We start from the raw sequence: 21,407 nt of genomic DNA on the forward strand, positions 1-21,407 counted from the left end.
TGTGCACCTACTGATAAAATTTTATTGAGAACAAGGTGAAGCAGACATAAACCTAACTGAACTTTACATTCTGAGATTAGTGGTTTGATTAGAGAGAGTGCCAGAAACAGAGAGACCTTTTCAGACCTTCTTTTCAGGTTTTCCAGAAGCTGGGCATGTTTAAATACATCACACATGTGCTTCAGTCTCATTGCTGAGCACCAGAGGGGATTGGGGCTTGGAATCAGGAAGACCTGGATACATCTTCCACCCTTTACTCTTTCTTGCTGTGTGATGACCTTGTCACGGAAGCCCTTGGCCTTCTTTTCCTCATCCATAAAGTAGTGATAATAAAATCTTTATCACTTCTTTTATGATGTTGTTGTGAGCCTCGAATGTACTTCATGGAAATAAAGTGCCTTGTCATCTCTAAAGGGAGTAGGGAGACTTAATCTGGGGAGGGGAGCCATGAACTTTTAAAAAACGTGTGGATGATTGCATTTCAATATTGGTTTCCTTTATAATCCCATGTATTTTATATGATGCTTTAAAAACATTATCCTGGGAAGAAGTCCATAGGATTCAGCAGGGTGCCAAAGGGTGGGGTGGGATGGAGGCATGGCCAAAAAAAGTTAAGAACACTAGCTTTAAAGCATTCTATAACAGTCTATTACTGTTATTGTACCATCGTGGGCCCCTCCTTACACAGGGAGACTTAGAGGCCAGGTGGCACAGTGGAGAGAACAAAGGAACCTTCCTCCAAGGACCCGAATTCAGATCCTGATTTTGTTACCAACCACATAACCATTGGGCATCACTTAAGAACCTCAGGCTCTTTGTTTGATAAGGGAGAGGGTTGAACCAAAATGCTCTTTTACAGCTCGGGAGCTATGAGCCTGCCATTTTATGACTCAAGGTCCCCTCCAGCTTTCGGTCTATACAACTGCCACTCAACAAAGGGCTCGTTGACCCTGGGGAGTTACCAATTTTGTACCATGTTGGCCCTGAATTGAAAGTTTAATCACTGATCATTGTGGCAAGAGACTGTTTGTGGATCCTTGTGGTGCTCATCTGATAGAAATCCGTGTAACAGAATTCACCACTTATGCTGGGGGTCTTCTCCTTTGGGCCCCTTTGGCAGTTGGGTGAAGTCTGTGGACTTCTTGGAATAAGATTTTTAAATGCACAGGATTATAAAGGAAACCAGTTGCACTGAAATAAATGCATCATTTTTTTCATCCCCATTCACAGCACCCTGAAATCTATGCCAGGACACACCCCTCGAGAATCTATGGGTCTGGGGCTAAGAACCCAAGACTGAAATACTGCCAGGACTACTTTGAGCCTGTCTGCTTTCTTTAAATTGCCCACACACTAAAGGAAAACCAAAGTTTGGCTCACATTCCAAGATGACCTTGTGGCTGCCTTGTATCTCATCTCACAGATAACGCCATCCATTGATGTTTGGATTTTCCAGTGGATAATAGTTGTGGGCACTGATGTATTTAAATCCTCAGCTCTTGTAATGACTGGGAGGGCAGGAATCACTGGAAAATAAAACGAAAATAGGCATAGGTTAGGCTTAGCCAGAAAAGGAGTGCATATGAATGAATGGGGAAAAAACAAAGAAAAATAAGTATTTACTATGTGCAAAGGATATGCTAAGCACAGAGGATTCAAAGAAAGGCAAATACATAGTCTCTGCCTTCAAGAAGATGCCTTTCTGGAAAAAAAAATATACGAGGGAGAAGTGGCCGGGATGGGCTCTTCGGACTTGGGAAGTCACAGGGATGATGACTGGAGCTATAGGGGAATAGGCTGAGGCACCTTTTCCGGAACTAACGATGTAACTGATTCAATTATGATTTCAGAAGTAGAAAGTGAGAGAGGGAGCGTCAGAGGATGAAGGCTTGAGTAATAATGCCTGCTGTCCCTCTCTAGGCTGGTATGAGGAGCTCCTGAGATAAGGCATGTAAGCACTTTGCTCATTTTAAACTCCAATAATGAACATGAGAGTGACAGCAGTGATAACTAACACTGCTAGAACACTTTGAGGTTTGCAAAGCACTTCAGATACATATACCTACATTCTATCCATATGTGGTGTATAGTTTTTATGGTTCTAGAATTACACAGTGTTTAGGTCTGGCTTTAACACAGTGAACTCAATCTGAAATTCTTGCTCTGAAGGAAGCCAGAACACAGAAGGAGGTGTCCCAGTTAATTGGATGTATAGTTTCTAGCATCTCTTAGTGGAGGCAAATAAAGGAGTTGTTGAGGTGGATTTTATGATGTATTCAATAGAAACAAGCAATACAATTTCATGAGGTTTTTGATTATCCCACATTTCAGTATTCATGATAAAGATTTGCCAAAGACCGCCATGCAAGTAATTCCAGTTTATATGACAACATCTTTTGGAGGGTGAAGAGATAGAGAAAGACTTGGAAGAACTCCACAAGAACCTCCAAATGAACCTCCAAAAAACCCAGCATATACCCAGTAACTTCAATGTAAAGATGGGGATAAGTGAGAAGAAACAAGAAATAGGATAGAAAATATAGTTTAGGGGTGGCTAGATGGTGCAGTGAATAGAGCACCGGCCCTGGAATCAGGAAGACCTGAGTTCAAATCCGGCCTCAGACACTTAACACAAAACTAGCCATGTGACCTTGGGCAAGTTACTTAACCCCAACTGCCCTACCTTCCCCCCTCCAAAAAGCAATACACACACAGTTTAAAAAGAAAAGAAAATATAATTCCAAAAGTATAGCTACATAGAAATTTGATGCCTCTATATCTTAGTGCATTCTTCAAGAAAGCTATCAAGACATTGGACATGGGGAGCTTCCAATATATTCCAAATAACATCAGGAAAAATGAAATTGAGTACGTTTTAGCAGACAGAAAATAATTGATGAGTGGCTGGGAGACATTCCTGGAGCAGCTAAATGTGTACAGACAGACCACCAACTTGTCAGAAAATGAAAATGAATAAAAATAGACATGAGAAAAAGATACTATATGCAATTTTTAAAAACTGGAGCTAACAAATAACTGACAAACAGACATAGAAAATAGAAGGAGGAAAAGGACAATAAGATGGATCTCAACAATTTCATAACAAAGTTTAACTAATAAAAATCCACTGCTTGGGATGGCTAGGTGGCGCAGTGAGTAAAGAGTCGGCCCCAGAGTCGGGAGGAACCGAGTTCAGTTCAGACACTTAACACCCACACAAAAAAACTAGCAGTGTGACCTTGGGCAAGTTACTTAACCCTAATTGCCCTCCAAAAGGCAAAAAAGAAAAAGAAAAAAAATACACTGCTAGAATAAGAAGCTAAAAAACACCTTGATCAGTAAACAGGATTGTTTGACCAAATAGAGAGATACAGCAGCCAAGGGCAATGCCAACTTAAAATATGAATGCATTTGCAAACTCTTATGTAGAAAGATGGTGGAAGATTGAGCAACATCACTTCATAGAACACAAAGAGTAGAAGGAAAGTTTGTGAAGAGACCCAATTAAGCTGTTTAAGGAGGAAGCAAAAGAAACAGATGAAGAACGGAAAAGATCTGCAATTAAAAGAAAATTGTTTCACCATCAAGGACAGCAGAGCTAACACATTAGATTCTGATCTCCCAGTCTCATATGTACTTATGGAGGGAGTGGAAAAATTCTGAAGAAAGATGGGAAAAAACAACTGATTATTTAATGAAAAGAGCACAGATGTGGAGAGTCAGATGAACTGGGTTTCTCTGTTTCTCTGTTTCTCTGTTTCTCTCTGTCTCTGTGTCTCTCTCTCTCTCTCTCTCTCCCTCTCCTTCCTCTCTCTTTCCTCTCCCCCCCTTCCTCTTTCTTTCTCTCTCTCTCTCTCTCTCTGTCTCTCTCTCTCTCTCTCTCTCTCTCTCTTTCTCTCTCTCATTTATTGCCTCCATGACCATGGGCAAGTCAATTCACTTCCCTGGGCCTCAGTTTCCTCAACTGTATAATGAAGAAGTCAGTCTCAATGGCCTCTCCCTTTCAGCTCGATGACCCTATGACATTATAAAGAGGCTCAAACAGCCGCTATTAAGGTATCTAGAAGGGAGGTTGGGGAAATATAGTGACTGGAGAGGAGAATTGCAGCACAGTTCTATTTCCATATGGCAGTTCAATAATGACTTTCTAACTTTGTTTTCTTCCACAAGTCCCTCTATCTTTAACAGAGACATGAAAGCGAACCCTAAAAGATCTTTCTGTAGGCTGAGGTGAATTAAATTTAGTTTAGGCATATGCTTCAATGCTGTATTGATACAGATAAATACTGAAGAGCTTCATTGCCTTTTTTGTGAGCCTTCTTCCAGACTCACATTTTATTTAACACCAGCCTTCATCTCAGCCAGTCTATCTCAGGTTATATTTGCACAAGTTCGTTCAGAAGCTCTGTCAAGGCAGGGATCGCATTGTCTTTGTCTTTGTATCTCCAATGTCACACATACTAGTGTTTAACACATATTTGTCAAATTGGGTTTTTTCCATTACCTATGTCATCAAGGTTAAGTTGCAGGTGGTCTGACTCTTCCTTGCCTAGAGCATTTGCTGCTTGGACCCAAACAGAATACATTTTGCCACTGCGTAGTGTGTTGGTCGGAATGTTGATATGCCTTGAAGTAAGATAAAGCTGTTCTTCTTCCGTCTGGAAGCTGAAATAAGACAATGAGCTCAATAAGTGGGGTTTAAATGGTGACATTTGACTGTTTTTGGCTCCCAGTCCTCGCTGGGGACATCCAGATCTATAACCATAAGACCACTGGGGCTCAGCTCCAAGGTCTCAACATGTGTGGGAGATGCACATTTTTCCTGGGAAAATGAACTTCCATGTGGTTGGTACAAGAGAAAGAGGCTGGGTCTAGAGTCAGAGTTCCTGTGTTCAAATGTGGGCTCTGCCACTGGCCACCAGTGTGACCTTGGTCAAGTTGTTTAACCCATCTGGGTTTTAATTTCCTTAACTCTAAATGAGTAAATTGGACTAGCTGCCCTTCCACCTATAAATGTCTGCCTCTGATCTCCCAGTTCTTTGGCTGTCCTGCAGCTACCTCCCTAAGACTCTTTGTCTCGCATCTGTCTGTCTCTGTGCTTCTCATTTCTATTTTCCCATCATCTTCCCAAACTATATAACACACACACACACAAACACACACACATATATAATTCTATGGATGCCTTTTTCCTCTTGGAAACATTGCATGGCATATTTTTTAAAATTAAAATTAATTTCACACCAAGAGTGGTTCAATTATTTTTAGAATTCCACTACACTGTTTAAGAAAATTGGAAACATCCTCGGTCATCTCAAACCTAGTATTATTATTGCTATTTATATTTATGTCCGCACAAACAGCTGCTGTTCCCATCTTCTGTGAGTATTATTTTAAAACTCTATGCTATACAAGTCATCCCAGCCTCTTACTAGAGGCTAGAGATAGGGATACCTGACCAAAGAACTAGATTCAACTAATTAAATTAGGCAAGATAGGTTTACCAATTTTTCATCTTTCTAAAAATGATTCAATTTAAAAGTATTAGGAAATGGGACATTTGTTGACACGTGGAGCTGTTGGGATTAGGAGGAAAACTTGAATCTTCTTTTAAAAATTCTGCCCTGAAAAGAAGAGTGTGACCTTCTCTGTGATAAATAAGATCAGTCAGTTATATTATAGGAAGAGGTCTCATTGGGTTTTCCTAAAGGTTTACCCTTTACTCGACTTTGCTACTCTTCCAGTTATTTCTCCCCTACATTTCACAGCTCAACTTTTGAATGAGAACTCATCACCACCACCCCCATTTCTCACCACCCACGATTTCCCGAAGCCCTTGAGAACTGATTTTCTTCCCATTCCGCTGAAGCCATTCAAAGGTTGCCAACAACCTTCTCTCAGCCGAAGCCAGGGAGGGGCCTTTGGTCCCATCTCATCTTCCCGAACCTCTCCTTTGCATTTATCACTGTTAGCCATGCCCTTCTCGGGATTTTCCCTTTTACTTTCTGAGTTCTAAGACTATATAATCCTTATTCTGGTTAATACCAACCCCCCACAACTTCTCCTTCCCCAGACCTGAGTTTTCTTAACTTGGCTAGATGAGAAAGAGCCGCCCTACATAGCACCACCCCACAACAACATCCAGAAATCTGGCCTTTCCTGATTCAGTTCAGTCCATTGGGTATTTATTGGTTAGTTAATACTTGTTAATTGACTAAGCACTTACTATGTGCTGTGTAATGTGTTAGGCACTGGAAAATACAACAACCCACCAAGAAATACATCGGTGAATGCACATCGATTGGTTGACTTTAATAACAGAGAGCATTGTTGCTTTGATAGTTCTATTCTAACACATGAAATTGAATTTTAATTGTGTTCATTTCAAAGCCTTGGTTGGCTTTCCAATTTAATAGGCTCTAACTTAGGCTCTTTGTCTGCTGTTCAGCGAGATCTCTTATGTGAGAACAGAAACATGGCAGACCACGTGGAAGGCAAAGTAGGGCACCTCTGAATGTTTCCCCCATTTCACAAACTGGAGTTAAGATGTGCCCTGAATTGGTTTGTGGCTTGTACTTCTTTGACCACATACACTGTGACCACAAGACAGAACTGAAACAGGCTCTGAACACAGTTGTGTTAACCATAACCACCAATTAAAGAAGTCTTCTTCTTAAAAAAGTCAACCTTTCCCTCCATTAGCATGTCAGCCACACCTAATAATGGACCATGAACATGAGCAGCAAGTGCCTAGACAACAGGGCTCATCCTTGCTTCTCTGTCTCTGTTTCTGTCTCTGTCTCTCTGTCTCTGTCTCTCTGTGTCTGTCTCTGTCTCTCTCTCATAGAGGGGAAATAAGTCTACAGAAAACAGGGCATGAGGCCCAATTAAGTCAGATTATCCTAAGTGTTTTTCAGTATGAAACTGGAAGGAGAAAAACAAACAGATGAAAAATGAAACAGATATGTCAGCATTTCTATAATGAACCATTTTTACCATCAGTGATGATGGAATGACCATATTAGGAAACAATAATCTGCTCCCAGATAAGCTATAGGGAGAAGAGGAAATGAGGCTGAAGAAGATGGAGACAGGAGGAACAGAGCCTAGATACATCAGAAATCTGGGTTACAGGTGGCATAGTCTTTTTTTTTTTGCTTTTTGGAGGGCAATTGGAGTTAAGTGACTTGCTGAAGGTCACACGGCTAGTTTTTGTGTTAAGTGTCTGAGGCCAGATTTGAACTCAGGTCCTCCTGACTCCAGGGCCGGTGCGCTGCCCCAAGGTGACATAGTCTTGAAGGCAGTGGACATCTGGTTCCCAAGATACTGGAAAAATGGGAAAAGATATTGAACTAACAGGACCAGGTAGGTGGCACAGTTGATAGAGCCTGGACTTGGAATCAGGAAGACCTGAGTTCAAATGCAGCTTCAGACACTTATTGCCTGTGTCATGCTGAGCAAGCCCCTCAACCCCTGCCTACCTCACCTCCTCCAACTGTAGACAGGTCTCATGGCAGTGCCTCCCTCTAGGGCCGTTGTGAGAATTAAATGAGATAATATCTGTAAAGTATGTAGCCCATAGTAGATACTCTATGGTAGGTATTTGTTTTCTATTATATGGCACTTACATAGTAAATGCTTCTTTCCTTCCTTCCTAACAGAAAACAAAAGTAGCACAGCCTCACAGCATTGTTGTGGGGAGCAAGGGAGATGACATGGAAAGTGCCTTAAAGTCCTAGCTGTTGTATCTAATGGGCCCATGACCACTCTTTGTCCCATGATTTGAGTCCTGAAGAATGGAGTGTATTCTGATGAGAAGAGAACAATGGCGATGTCACAGGTGGGCAGGGCCAGCTCTCTGCACTGATGGGGACAATGTGACGTCAGTGATCAAGCTCCTGAGAAGGGACAAGGGGAAGGATTCCAAAAATGACCACGAATTCATTTTGTAGACATCGGCCAAGTGGAGAGAGAGCCAGCCTCAGAACCAGGAAGAGCTGTCCTCAAGTCCTAACTTGGACTGACCCTGGGCAAGTCAATCGACTTCTCTCTGTGCTGAGCTCCCTTCTAAGCCTAAGAGTTGCAAAGAAGGTGCTAACCTGCTTTAGTGAAGAGACTTTCTCCACCCAGTGACTTGTACTATATGAATACATAAATAATAAATAATATACATTATACTAATGAAATTGCAGGTCCAATCCCTTTCTCTACATATCTCCATGTGTATGTGCTGTCTCCTCTGTTAGAATGGAAGCATCAGGGTGGCTAGGTAGCACAGTGAGTCAGGCAGTGGAGTCTGGCCCTGGAGTCAGGAGGACCTGAGTTCAAATTTGACTTCAGATACTTAACACTTACTAGCCCTGTGACCTTGGGCAAGTCACTTAACCCCGATTGCCCTGCCCTCCCCCCTCCAAAAAAAAGGAAAACAAAAGAATATAAGCATCTTCCCACCCCCAGGACCTAGCCAATGCCTGATATACCATAGGTGCTTAATAAATGCCGATTGCTTGGCTGATTGAAATAACAAAGACAATTTCATCCCACTCAGAGTTTCAGCAGGGAGCCCAGGAGGACTCACACAGAAGATGTAGACAGAGCCCTTTCATGAACTCCAGACCCTTCCCCATCGTGGTTGCCTTCCTCTGACACTAACCAGTTTATTAATTTCCACCCTGAAGCATCATGTCCAAAACTGACCCCAGTACTCCAAGGGTCTCATTACATGGCTCATGCACGTGTTCTGTGCTCATAGAATGAAGGAGGGGGTGACTCAGTACTCACCTCTTCACATGCACGGTGTATCTGGTGTCTAGGTAGGTGGGAGCCCCTGTATCCCAAGTACATGTCATGTTGCCAGAATGTTCATAAATGAGGCAAGTTAAATTGGCAGGAACAGTTGGAGGATCTGCAATGAGAAACATCCCTTGGGCAATTCAGGAGGCAAGATTAAGAACTTAATGTCTTTGTAAGGTGACCAGTGGAGTGGATGAAAATAGGGTACCATTTCATAGTCTGGTCAAAGTCAAGTAATATTTGTGGTTCCATTGCCTAGATCAAGAACTAGTTTATTCATAAGGGTTAGGTGGTATGGGGAGAAGGCCCTGAGGTGGATGTCAGGACATCGACACTGAGTCCAGCTCTGCGCTTAGCAGCCGTGTGAGCCGACAGCCACTTGCTTCAGGCTGAGCCTCACTTTCCTGCTCTGTAAAATACAGGGGTTTGACTAACAGGTGGCTGAATTCAGAGGAATGGCAAGTCCTCTGGTGCCAGAGAACAGATGAAACAACCCCACCCTCATTTCGGTGAGAAAGTGGGGCTCTTCAGGTGTAGAATGTTGTCTTTGCTGCCACAAGTTTGGCTCTTTGTCTTAATATAAATTTATGTTCATCTCTAGCTGGCCCCTGGTCAGGGTACAGGGAATATTGGGGCAAAGAACCAAGGAAAGAGCATCACTGATCCTGGTAACAAACCGAGATGCAGGGAGGGAAGGAGGGAGAGCTCTTAGAGGCCCAACACCCCTGCAGCAGTCCAGTAGAAGGCATTGTGTATTCTTAGTGCAGCTCCTCTCCTCTCCTCTCCTCTCCTCTCCTCTCCTCTCCTCTCCCTCTCTTCCCCCCTCTGACCTCTGACCCCCTCTCTCCCCCCCCTTCCCAAGATTTTTTTTTTTTTATTAAGCAATCGGGGTTAAGTAACTTGCTCAAGGTTACAAGGCCAGTTATTTCTGGGTGTGGTGCTGAGTGTCCAAGCCCGGGATTTGATCTCCAGGTCGTCCCAACACTGGAGCCGGTGCTCTTACTCGCTGAGCCACCTGGCCGCCCCTAAGCAATTGGGGTTAAGTAACTTGCTCAAGGTTACACGGCCAGGTGTTTCTGGGTGGGTGCTAAGTGTCTGAGCCCGGGATTCGATCTCCAGGTCTTCTCAACACTGGAGCCGGTGCTCTTACTCGCTGTGCTACCTGGCCACCCCCCTTCCCAAGATTTAAGAACTGCTACTGTAATGATTATAATGGAAAACTCTGCCACTCTAATTCAATTCTTCTAAAGCTTCTCTTCCCAAAATGGGAAGAAATAACAGATGCAGAGCCGTCAAGACTTCAGGACAATATTGCAAGATCTGTGCGTGACAAGAGGGTCTGGGCAGACACACAAAAGGACTGTATGGAACAATTTCACATGTTGATGAATTGATGGAGCTGTGACATTTGTACAGGATGAGAAGTTAAATGGTACATGAAGAGGTCTTTACCAAAGGCTTCCTGATGGACCATTGGGAGGAATATAGACACCCAGAAACACACAAACACCAGGAGAGAATGGAGTGTGCATGTGTATGGGGGGGGATGCTTAGAAGATGCAGATGGAGCCTGGTTCTGGGAATCGCTTCATTGGTATAAGGAACTCCCAGGTAAAGAACCTCCAGCTCCTTCTGGAGCTGGGTCTGCACCTTCTCTCCAATTTAGAGTCCTGGAGAACTGCCTAGACCACCAAGCAATTAATTAATTGACTTGCCAAGGGTTACACAATCAGTGTGTATCAGAGGCAACATTTGAACCAAGGTCTTCTCAGTTTCAAGGCTATACCTACTGCATGTCTCATTCTAGAAGTCTCAGTACAAGAGAATATAATATACCATAAGAAAAAATGACTATGAAGACAGAAGAGCATCTGGAAGACTTATATGAAATGCTACAGAATGAAGTGAACAAACCAGGAAAACACTGTATATAATGGCAACAATGCAAATGAGGACAGAAAAGAAACTGAATGGTTGTCATTGTCATGACTAAGTCTGAGCCCGTCCCTCTTTCCTTTCTGCAGAGAACTAGGGGATGATGGATATGGATCATTGCCTATGTTGTCAGACTTAATTGCTGTACTGGTTAATTTGGCTGAATTTCTTCTTTCTCTTCTTTTTTAATACTTTGTTTTTTAAAAAAATGGCTCAATGCAGGGGAGAAGAGAAGTATATTTGGCAATGAAGGTGAAAAAGAACAAAAAATTGTCATTATAAAATTCTGTGGTGCTTGAACAAACAACTGTTAGGAAATAGAATTTACTGTAAGGTCAGGATTACAAATCATGGGGAAATGTGTTTGTGAAACAGTAAAAAGGAGAAAGTAATGAATTCCTCAGTTGCCCAACCCCTTAGAATATAAATCTGCTGAGCAGCAACATCTTGGGCAAGATGAAGAAAAGTACAGGGAGGTCTAAGCAAATGTCAAGTTACTGACCCTGGCCTGGTGGATTAGGACTGAGCTCCCTCCCCTCCATCTCTCACTGCTGAGAGGTAACAAGGCACATTGGGTAAAGCTCTGGACTCAGAGTCAGGAAAACCTGGGTTCATAAACTTCTTTTGGCACTAGGTATGGGAACCTGGGCAAGTCACAAAACCAGTCTGTCTCAGCTGGAAAGGACTTCAGAGGCCATTGAAACCCTGTTTTACAGATGAGTAAACTGAGTCTTCAGTAAAATGATTTCATATGACTGAACCAATCTGCAATAATATGTCCATTCTTGTTTCCAAGTAATTCAATGACTAAGAGAAAATGTGAAAACATAATCTTCAAATACTCATATGTATTGAAAAATCCCAGTCTCTTCTCTATAATTATATTATCAGTTAATCAGTATTCATTAAGCACCTACTAGTATATGCTAAGACTTCTATGAGCTACTGTGGGATGAAAAAGTGAAGAACAGCCCCTGCCCTCGAGGAGTTTACATTCTACCAGGCCCTAGAATTAGGAGGCCACACCATGTTCACAGATAAGTAAACAGAGAACATGTACAAAATAAAGGCATTGTGAAATGAGGGGGGCCTTAACAATGGGGGGGAATCAGGTGACCTCAATAAGGACACAATGACTGATTCAATGTGCTCTTCTCATCCTTATTATACTTGCTTTTGTTTGTCTTGGAGGGGGCAGGATAAGGCAATTGGGGTTAATTGACTTGCCCAAGGTCACACAGTGAGTACTCATCCTTATCATAAATACACACACACACACACACACACACACACACACACGTTTTACTATGGCAGTAAAAATACTGTTGAACTATTGTTCAGATACTTCCTGATCACATGACCAACAAGATGGAAGAGTGGATGCTTTCTCTGATCTTTATGACCTCATAAACCTCTCCAAAATAGGAATCATGTATAAGACATAAAAGTACCTCCATTTGCCTCCATGGGATAAGACACCATGAAGTCTTATGAGGTAGGAACCTGATAAAGTAACAGCAGAGGAAGCTAATTCTGAACCCCTAACATATTCACTCAGGACCCCTTTCCCCAACAGCCACTCCACTTCGGCAGGAATACATGAGCTGACCTATAGTCTTGTAGCAGAACCCAACTCTCTCTCCCATTCTCCCCATGCTAAGGAAAACTAGAAGGTAGATATATGCTCTGCCTGGGACTCTAGCATGGCTGTTCTGAAATAAAAAGTAACCAGAAAACTGAGGAAAAAAAAGGGTGCTGGGTCAGGACACTAGGGCGTAGACTTGCTCACTAAGACCTGAGGAAGCGGGGACTGGCATCCAACTAGGGCCAGTTTTGTTTCCTCCAAAAGTGAATAAGGGCAGAGGTTGGTGAAAAATAAGTTGCCCAGTGTGGGAGGAGGCTGAGACAGTTTTGGAAATTACATTCAAAGGGGAAGGGATCAGAAAGTGAGAAATAAAGGCATAATAAGGAAAAGAGACTGAAATTACCAAAGATTTCAGGAGGAAGAAAACTTGATTAAAGACCTTGAGCATACACAGATAAATCAACGGGGGAGATACTAAGAACAGAAGGGAATATTGCTTCCAGGTCGCCTAAATGAGTCCAGACATCCATGAACAAATATTTCAAGATGAAAAAAAAAATGAGCCAGCAGCTGATGAGCAGAGAACCATGTGGATTCCCAGGAGAATATGGAGCAGGTTTAAAAGAAAAACAAGATGTGAATGACCTTTCAGAATGGTGATACAGAGGCTAACATGGCGATGAGTACCTGGTCATGGAACCAGCATAGTGGAGTGAAAGTCTTGGGATTCCTGGAATACATTTAAAAAATTATTCTTCCTTGAACCACTCGAAGCATTATTTATTTATTTAGTCCAGACCTGTCGTTTTATTAGAGTGGAGAACTCTCAGTGTGGAAAATCACAGAACTTTGCAGTTAGCTCACAGAGGCCCAGGTCTGCAGTGCTCTACAGGAGCTCTGACCAGGGGCCTGCCTGTAGTTGTGTGGTTGAGGACCAAACCATGATCAGAAACCGACAAAGCTCAGTCCAAGAGTGCAGTGATTAGACAATGCCCAGGGTCAGATAAGACTACGTACCCAAAATTTAAAGATGCAGACAAAGCAGTCCTTAGGGAAATTTTATATATCGTCTAAATACTTCTATGTATATTCATATATTTTAAATATATTTACATATATTATATACAAATATGTATTATATATAAAATATATTTTAAAATATATATTTTTTGTTTTAGATATCTAAATACCTTCCTCATCAAATTTATCAGACACCTAAAACAAACCAGAAAATCAACAAAGTAACTAACCCCAATTAAACATAAAAATAGAAATTCTGGGGCAGCAAGGTGGTTTGGCGGATGGAGTTCTGGACTCACAGTCAGGAACACGAGTTCAAATCTGGACCCAGACGCTACCTTCCCTAGCTATGTGACTCTGGGCAAGTCACTTGACCAGTGTCTGCTCCCATTTCCCCAGCTGTGAAATGAGGATAACATCTACCTCCCAGAGTTGTTGTGAGGATCAAATGAGAGAATATTTGTAAAAAGTGCTTAGCATAGTACCTGACATATAGCAGTTACTATATAAATGATAGTTATTATTGTTATTATTATTATTATTAAAATAAAATATTAGATTAACAACAGTGAAAGAACATTGACTTGAAACTAAATTAAGAACTGATTTTTGAAAAAGATCATAAAATAAATTAAACATACAAGTAATTTGATTTTAAAAAGAAAGAGGGAAAGCAAATTACCAAAGATGAAAAAGAATTCTCAAGAAATAAAGACGACATAAAAGGAATTATTAAAAACTATTTTAAATTCTATACCAATAAAACAACTTAAATCAAATAGATAAATATTTACAAACATATAAAATGTCTAGGTCGATAGAAATAAAGAATATAAATGGCTCAGTCTCAGCAAAAAAAAATATTGAATAAGCCATGAAGGAACTTGCGACTTAAGATGATTTTCAAGAAAATTCTAGCACTTAAAGAAAAACTAATTCTAATAATACATAAACTGTTTGCAAAAAATAGGAAAAGAAAGCTCCCTTGATGATCTGATCCAAACCTCTAATTCTACAGAAGATGAAACTGAGGCTCAGAGAGGCTGCAGAGGAGGCCCAGATTCACGTGGCTAATGACTGAGGAAGGATTTCATATCTTGATATCTTCATGATACCAAATCTAGCCCCGTGGAATGTGGAGCTAAAGCACTTCTTTTGCCTCTGTCCTGATTTTTAAAACAAAATCAAGTTTGTTTTATTCCTTGATAGAAGTTATCCCCGAGCTTTTCTAAGGACAATGGGCCCAGTCTTTTCTCTAAGGGGGTATGATTTTTTCTCCCATTTTTGCACAGGGCCGTGGTATCTGATGTTTCCTGAGGATGTGGAGAACCTAAATAAATTTGCACAGACCTCAGACATTCACCTGCTCTGTGATACCTCTCTGTGGTTTCCACTTCTAGAATTCTAGAACATTCAGACTTTGCAGATTTGTTTCAATCATATGTGAAAACCTTTTGCTTCTCTTGATATTGCTAATTAAATGAGAAAATTGGTCAAAAGAACACGGCATTTTCTTCACCTTTTGCATCTGAAACAGCGCCTTCCTACCCTTCTCACACTCGACAAAGTACATACAGAAACTCAGTTTTCCAGTGTCTGGAAGAATGCCTAGAGCTGAGTGGGGTGAAGGCAGAGAGCCTCAGTTCCCTTGTTTGTAAAACGCTGGTCTTAGAGCAGATGATTCTGAATCCTCGAGCTCGAAGGGCCCCCAGCACTCATAGAGTTCGGTTTTCTCATTCCATGAGGCAGGAAATCGATAACCAGAGATGTTTAGCGATTTCCTCACTGTCACAAATATAAGATAGTGGAACCAGGCTTGGCACCTTCTCAGCAGGAAGGGCAGCTGGTGGTCAGCCGTTGTTCTTCTGGGGCACGATGGCTGGGTCTTGGTAATGAGCACTGATCAGCCCTGGTGAGCCAGGCGTGACCGTGGTTAGTGTGTGTGTGTGTGTGTGTGTGTGTGTGTGTGTGAATGGGGAGGGGGGGAGGGAGATGACAAGGATACCACCTGCCTATGTGGAAAGGCTCTATATGCCATCCCACCCAATCTGTCCCCCAAAGCATGTATTAAGCACATACTATATCATATACACGCTAGAGGCGCAAAATACAAAGACCAAGCAAAAGAGTCCCTGCACATGGAGAGCTCACATCTATTGATTGCAGTATTCTGTGTTGACCCATATACGGTTACAATCCTTAAAGTCATAAACGTAGAGGGAGGGACCCAGAGGACCACTAACCATGGTCACGCCTGGCTCACCAGGGCTGATCAGTGCTCATTACCAAGACCCAGCCATCGTGCCCCAGAAGAACAACGGCTGACCACCAGCTGCCCTTCCTGCTGAGAAGGAGGATCTAGGCTCCTAAATCTCGAGGGGGAGGAAACCTGCGGGGTCACGGGCTCCAGCCCCCACATTCTGCCTATGGGAAAGCTGAGTCAGAGAGAAGCGAAGAGATTTAAACGGGTAAGGTCACACAGGCAGTAATAAGTCAGGAGTTGAACTTACATCCCCTGGTGATCAAGCTCATAACCTTCCAGAAGAGAAAATTGGACGGACACTGGAGGATTGGGAATTATTGTGCGCACAGGACTTCAAGGTTTCCAAAATTCTTCTCATATATTATATCATTTTATCTTTGCTGTGTCCCTACGAGTAAGGAACTATCTCCCCCTATTTGACAGATGGGGAAACCGAGGCTCAAAGAGTTTAATCTCTTGCCCCTGGTCACACAGTGTTATGAGTAGGGTGCTTTGATCACACACGTTTGCCACTTTTTCCATTAGGAAGAAAACAAGTATTTATTAAGCACCTACTATATACCAGACACTCTGCCGAGTGCTCTACAAATATTATCTCATTTAATCCTCACAACAACCCTGTGAGGTAGGTGCTGTTATTATACCCATTTTATAGTTGAGGAAACTTAGCCAGAGAGAGGTTAAGCTACTTGACCAGGGTCACATACCTAACTAATAAGTATCTGAAGCTGAATTCGAACTCAGGTCTCACTAACTCCACAACCAGTATTCTATACACTGGACAACTTAGCTACCTGGAACACAACCTCGTGAAGATTTCCCCTTCGTATAAAGGCCAGCAAATGTTATTATTGAGCTAATAGAAACGCTTAGAAAAATCCCCTTTGGAGGATTTCTAAGAAGAGTGGATGGGAATCACATTGGATAAGAACGTGTGGGTGGGTTGAGATGGCAATTAAGTCGGCTCCAATAAGCTTTTCATTGTCCTACCTGAATTTGCAGGAAGAAAGACTGATAGGAAGAGGCGATTACAGGATGCGGTAGGAGGAGCCAGGAAGATCTGGGTTCAAACTCTGCGTCCAACACTAGCTGTGTGACCCCGGACAAGAGCCTCAATGACACTCCGGCTTATTTTCCTTTTCTATCAAACAGAGCTAATTAGAGCACGTTCTTTCTAGAGGTGTTGGCAGGTTTCAAAGAACTAGCCTACGTAAGTTCTTTGCCAACTTCAGGCACTAGCTCCCATTATTATCCGCCTGAGCCCGTCTGACTCTCGGACGGGTCTCCCAGGGCGTCCCATCCGCACGCCAGTCAGCTCCCGGTACTCACGGCCAGAAGCGACGTCTTCTCCGCAGATCAGCTGCTCTCCCTCCCGCCTGGGACATTCCACCCTGCAGATCAGATGGGCTCTCGGCTCTCGGAAGTTGCTAAGCTGTAGCCGAGCTGTGGTCCGGTTGATTTTCGCCATTCGAAGCTTTTCCTGGAGGTCTCGACTAGTTTTATAGAGATGAAACTTCCTTGGATAGCAGTTTTGCAGGCTTGATTGGCAAATGATGGAGATGTTCAGTCCCATCTCAAAGACTGGCGCTGGCTCCACCCAGACCCGGCCCGAGCAAATGATAGTAGTTAGTCCTAAGAAGAGACGAAAGAATCGTGCTGATAAAGCAGAAGATGTCGCCATAGAAGGCCCGAGTGCGCTGACTACTGTTGGCTTCCTACTCTGGACGTTCGGAAGCACCGCTTTGGAGTACAGTGTCTAAAATGGTACCAGACATATTAAATACCCTCCAACTGCTTGATAATAATTCTTTGCTATGTTTCCTGGACAATATTTCAGGAGACGTTACTTTGCAGGTAATGCCTTTTTTATGTATAGAAAATAGAATGGGGGCTAGGTGGTGCCGGACGTGGAGTTAGGAAGACCTGAGTTCAAATTTGACCTCAGATATTTCCTAGCTGTGTGACCCTGGGCTACTCACTCAACCCTGTCTACCTCAGTTTCTTCATCTGGAAGGAAGCTGGAGAAGGAAAGAAGCTGGATAGGATCCCAGAGGTCATCCCTCCGACTTTACAGAGAGGGAAACTGAAGCCATTGAAATGAAGTTATTTGCTTCAGGTTACACAGCGAGTATCAAAAGCAGGATTTGAACTCAACTGCTGGACCACTGGACCACGCTTCCCAACACGCAAAGATGGAAAATCCATCCTTCAAGGTTATTGCAACAGGAATACCTGGCTTTGGCAGCAGACTGGGCTAGATGACTAGCTTTAACTTTTGGATTCCATTACACTGTTTTCATTCCCTAATAAAGACAGACAACTGAAGCAAAATACCTCCAGAACTCCAATCAACGAGTAAACAAAGCGCTGCCACTATTTCCCATTGGCTGAGGACTTTTCTCATGTCGGAAAGTGGTAAGACGCCATGAATCCTCCCCTGAAAAAGAAAGGAAACCTTTTATATTCTCCCAAAGCATAATCATTTAATCCATTGCTCTGCGTTAGAGCATTTATTAAGGACCTGCTGTGTTCCAGACACTGTGCAAAGTACTGGGGATACAAAGTCTTCAGATCGTTCCTACCCGCAGGGAGCTCTCAGTCTAACAGAGAAGATCACTTTAAAAAAAAGATGCTGAAAAGAGGTAGAGAATAGGGAGAGGGGGTACCCTGTGATGGAGTTCTACAGCCTGGGTAGAAAATGATCTGACTACGTGTGAGCTATAGAGTTGAATTTATGTTACAGAATAATGAGTTTCTGGAAATCATGAAATCCAGGAGATCCGCTGGGTGGGAAATGATGAGAATTCCCTACTTGCCCTCCTCCAACAGAAGGTCTGGGAGGGGCTTCCAGATGTCTACCTCTACCCTTGGTAACCCGAAGTATATTGTGTTTCTTGGAGATGGTGAAATCCAGGAGGTTGGTGGGGATGGGAAACGAGGAGGAGAATTCCTGCTTAGAAGCCCTTCCTAGCTCCAAGGCTCAGCCCATGGACTGCTTCTTGCAAGAGCTCTTTCCTCGTGGTCCAAAAGCTGATAGTGATCCTCACACAATCATCAAAATTACTTTTTATTTCTTGTGCTGTCGGTGAATGTGCTGGTGCACCTCCACCCGCCACCTCCCAAGGAGAATGCCGATTCCTTTAAGGGCAGCAACAATTATCTGCACATCCCCAGATCCTGGCAACCCCCAGAGATCTGGAGAAGGTTCGGACCTGCATCCAAACTGGTACTTTTGCCCTGGGCAAGTCACTTAAACCATTCAGAGTACTAGGAAACTCCCTAAGATTTTAAATTGCAAAGAAGAAAGTGCTGTTTCCTCACCCAAGAAGTACCACAAGCCACTGGAAAGAGTGACCACTCCCCATCCTATTCTAACTAACCTGGCCAGCTTGTTCCTTGTATACAAACATTCCATTTCCTATCTCCATGTCTTTGCCCAGGTTGTCCCCCAGCCTGGAATGCCTTCCCTTCTCACCTCCACCTCTTTCTTCGTCTCCATCAATAAATCAGTAAGCAAACATTATGTGCCTGCTCTGTACGAGGCACTGTCCTCACTGCTGGACATAAAAAGGCAAAAGCAACATTGGTCCTGCCCTCAAGGAGCTTCCATTCTATTGATACCACAAAATGTACATATGTAAGCTCAGCTCAAGTGCTACCTCCAAGAAGCCTTTCTAGGTCCCCTCCTTGTTCTAGAGCCCACCTTCTCCCCAAAATTACTATTCTATAGAGCGTTATGTTTTGCAAAGTGACTTGCATGTGTTATTCCATTTGATCATCACAACAGCCCTTGGGCATAGGTGCTATTGCTAGTCCCATTTGACAGATGAGGACACTGAGCTGAAGGATATGAAATGACTGGCCCAAAGTCATTCAGCAAATGCCTGAGGCAGGATTTGTCTTGAGGGCATTGCTATCTCCATAAAAAGTACTCTCTCTATGGCACCACTTAGCTGACTGAGTAGGTATTTTGCATGTTGTCTCCCCCTCCCCAAGATGGAATGTAAGCTCCCTGAGAGCAGAGACCGTCTTGGTTTTGCCTCTGTATCACCATCACCCAGCATCCCTCTTGGTACCTAACAGTGGTCACTAAATTCCCATTGATCAGTTGATCAGATAGAGTAGAGTGTGGAAAGACGAGATGAGCCCAAGCAGAGTGACCAGCATTAGGAAGGATCTCAGAAGCCCAGCATCTCAGAGCTGGAAGGAGCCATCCTGTCCAACCCCTGCCTGAGAATGTATTCCCTCTACAGCCTAGGTCACAGAGTCACTGGAGCCGCGCAAGGCTGTAAGACTGTGCTGGAGCCTAGAACATCTGAAGCCCCAAAGAGTGGATGTCTTTAGGGAACTGGGACAGAATTCACATTATTGTGAGTGCATGGCTTTTGTGCAGCAGTTTGAGGTTCATAAATCACACACCCATGATCTCACTGGGTTATTGCAACAACCTTCTGAGGAGGGCGATACAAGCATCACCTTCTTCCCTTTTTAATGGCCTCCATCCACTGTAGCACGTGGCTGTCTGTGCAGCATTCAAACCCAGATCTTCTGAGTCAGAGTCTAGAGCTCTTACTAGTAAACCACAACTACCTCTAGTGAAACACTACTTAATATGTTTTAAGACATAGGACATAAGTCCTATGATTTAATTAATAGATAGTTAAGTGGTCGATGGAGAGAACTGGACTTTGAGCCGGGAAGATCTGAATTCAAATCCCGCTTCAGATACGTATAGCTGTGTGGTCCTGGAAAATCATTTAACGGGTCTCAGTTTCAGTTTCCACATCTGTGAAAGAGGATAATAATACCACCTACCTGACAGGGTTGTCGTGAGGTTCGCAGAAGGAAACATTTGTAAGGTGCTTCACAAACCTTAAAGGGCTATATAAACGCCAGCATTGAAAAATATTTAATTTATTTAGGGAAATCCCATGGGGGAAACCCCCTCCTCCAGTGAAGGTCTGGGGCACTGAGGCTGTTGTGCCCAGGGTCACAGAGTCAGCGTGTGTCCAAGGTAGAGTCACCCCACCCTCCCAGATCAGAGGCTGGTGCTTTGCCACCTCTACTGCCCACCTCCTTCCATGTGAAGTGCTCTTGCGAATGGATGGAAAAAGAAGCAGATCTTCAGAGAACACACAAAGTGACAGCCTCCCTCCTGCCCATCCACTGAGACAAAGGACTCAGTGGGACTCCCTTAGCCTTCTTTAATCACTGCACCACAGCTTTGGCTATGGCTGTCCTGGTTGTGTGACCAGCTATGATGATGTCACCTGGCTTGAAAAAGCAAAAGCCCTCTGACTTTGATCTGACTCGGGCAGAGAAAGTGAAGTCTCCAGGCTCATGAAGCTGCCGAGTCTTAGTTGAGAAATGAGTCAGAAATCTATCGAAATATCTCTCTATTATTAGCAGGCTCTATTATTAGTTGCTCGAAAGGTAGAAAGGGCCTCAGAAGCCACTGTGTCCAACCCCTTTATTGAATGGGTGGAGAACTGTCACCCAGGGATGGTCAGTGACTTGTCCAAGGTCACACAGGCAGGAGGTGTGGACCCTTGGACCTCTCTGACTTCATGTTAATCCTGCCTTTTCTTTTCTGCACAAATTTCTTAGAAGCTAATGGAAGATAAAAGAAAAGAAGGTAGAGGAGGAAGAAGAAAAGAGAAGGAAATAAAAGAAAGGCAAGGGACAGAAAGGAAAGGCAAGGAGAGGAGAAGAGAGAGGAGATTAGAGAAGGAGAGAGGGGAGAAGAGGGGTGAGGAGAGGAGAGGGGAAGAGAGGAGAAGAGAAAGCAGAGGAGAGGAGAGAGGAGAAGAG

At 43.2% G+C, this 21,407-nt stretch overlaps 1 protein-coding gene across 1 annotated transcript in view; it reads right to left on the minus strand.

Annotated features, from left to right (window-relative positions):
- The window catches only part of LOC138164739 (interleukin-23 receptor-like), a 67,183-nt gene extending 49,183 nt beyond the window's left edge, over positions 1 to 18,000 (minus strand). Inside the window, exons 1-5 of the mRNA XM_069092708.1 lie at positions 17,931 to 18,000; positions 16,926 to 17,228; positions 8,782 to 8,905; positions 4,505 to 4,665; positions 1,381 to 1,526 (exon numbers count right to left, since the gene is read on the minus strand). Of these exons, the coding sequence (XP_068948809.1) occupies positions 1,381 to 1,526; positions 4,505 to 4,665; positions 8,782 to 8,905; positions 16,926 to 17,228; positions 17,931 to 18,000 (804 nt within the window). The remainder of the gene's footprint in view (positions 1 to 1,380; positions 1,527 to 4,504; positions 4,666 to 8,781; positions 8,906 to 16,925; positions 17,229 to 17,930) is intronic.
- Between the last annotated feature and the right edge of the window lie 3,407 nt (positions 18,001 to 21,407).

This window comes from Petaurus breviceps, unplaced genomic scaffold (genome assembly GCF_028583685.1).
Source record: "Petaurus breviceps papuanus isolate PSGF00001 unplaced genomic scaffold, PetGlider_PUasm1.0 207, whole genome shotgun sequence".
In the NCBI taxonomy this organism is placed as follows: Eukaryota; Metazoa; Chordata; class Mammalia; order Diprotodontia; family Petauridae; genus Petaurus; species Petaurus breviceps.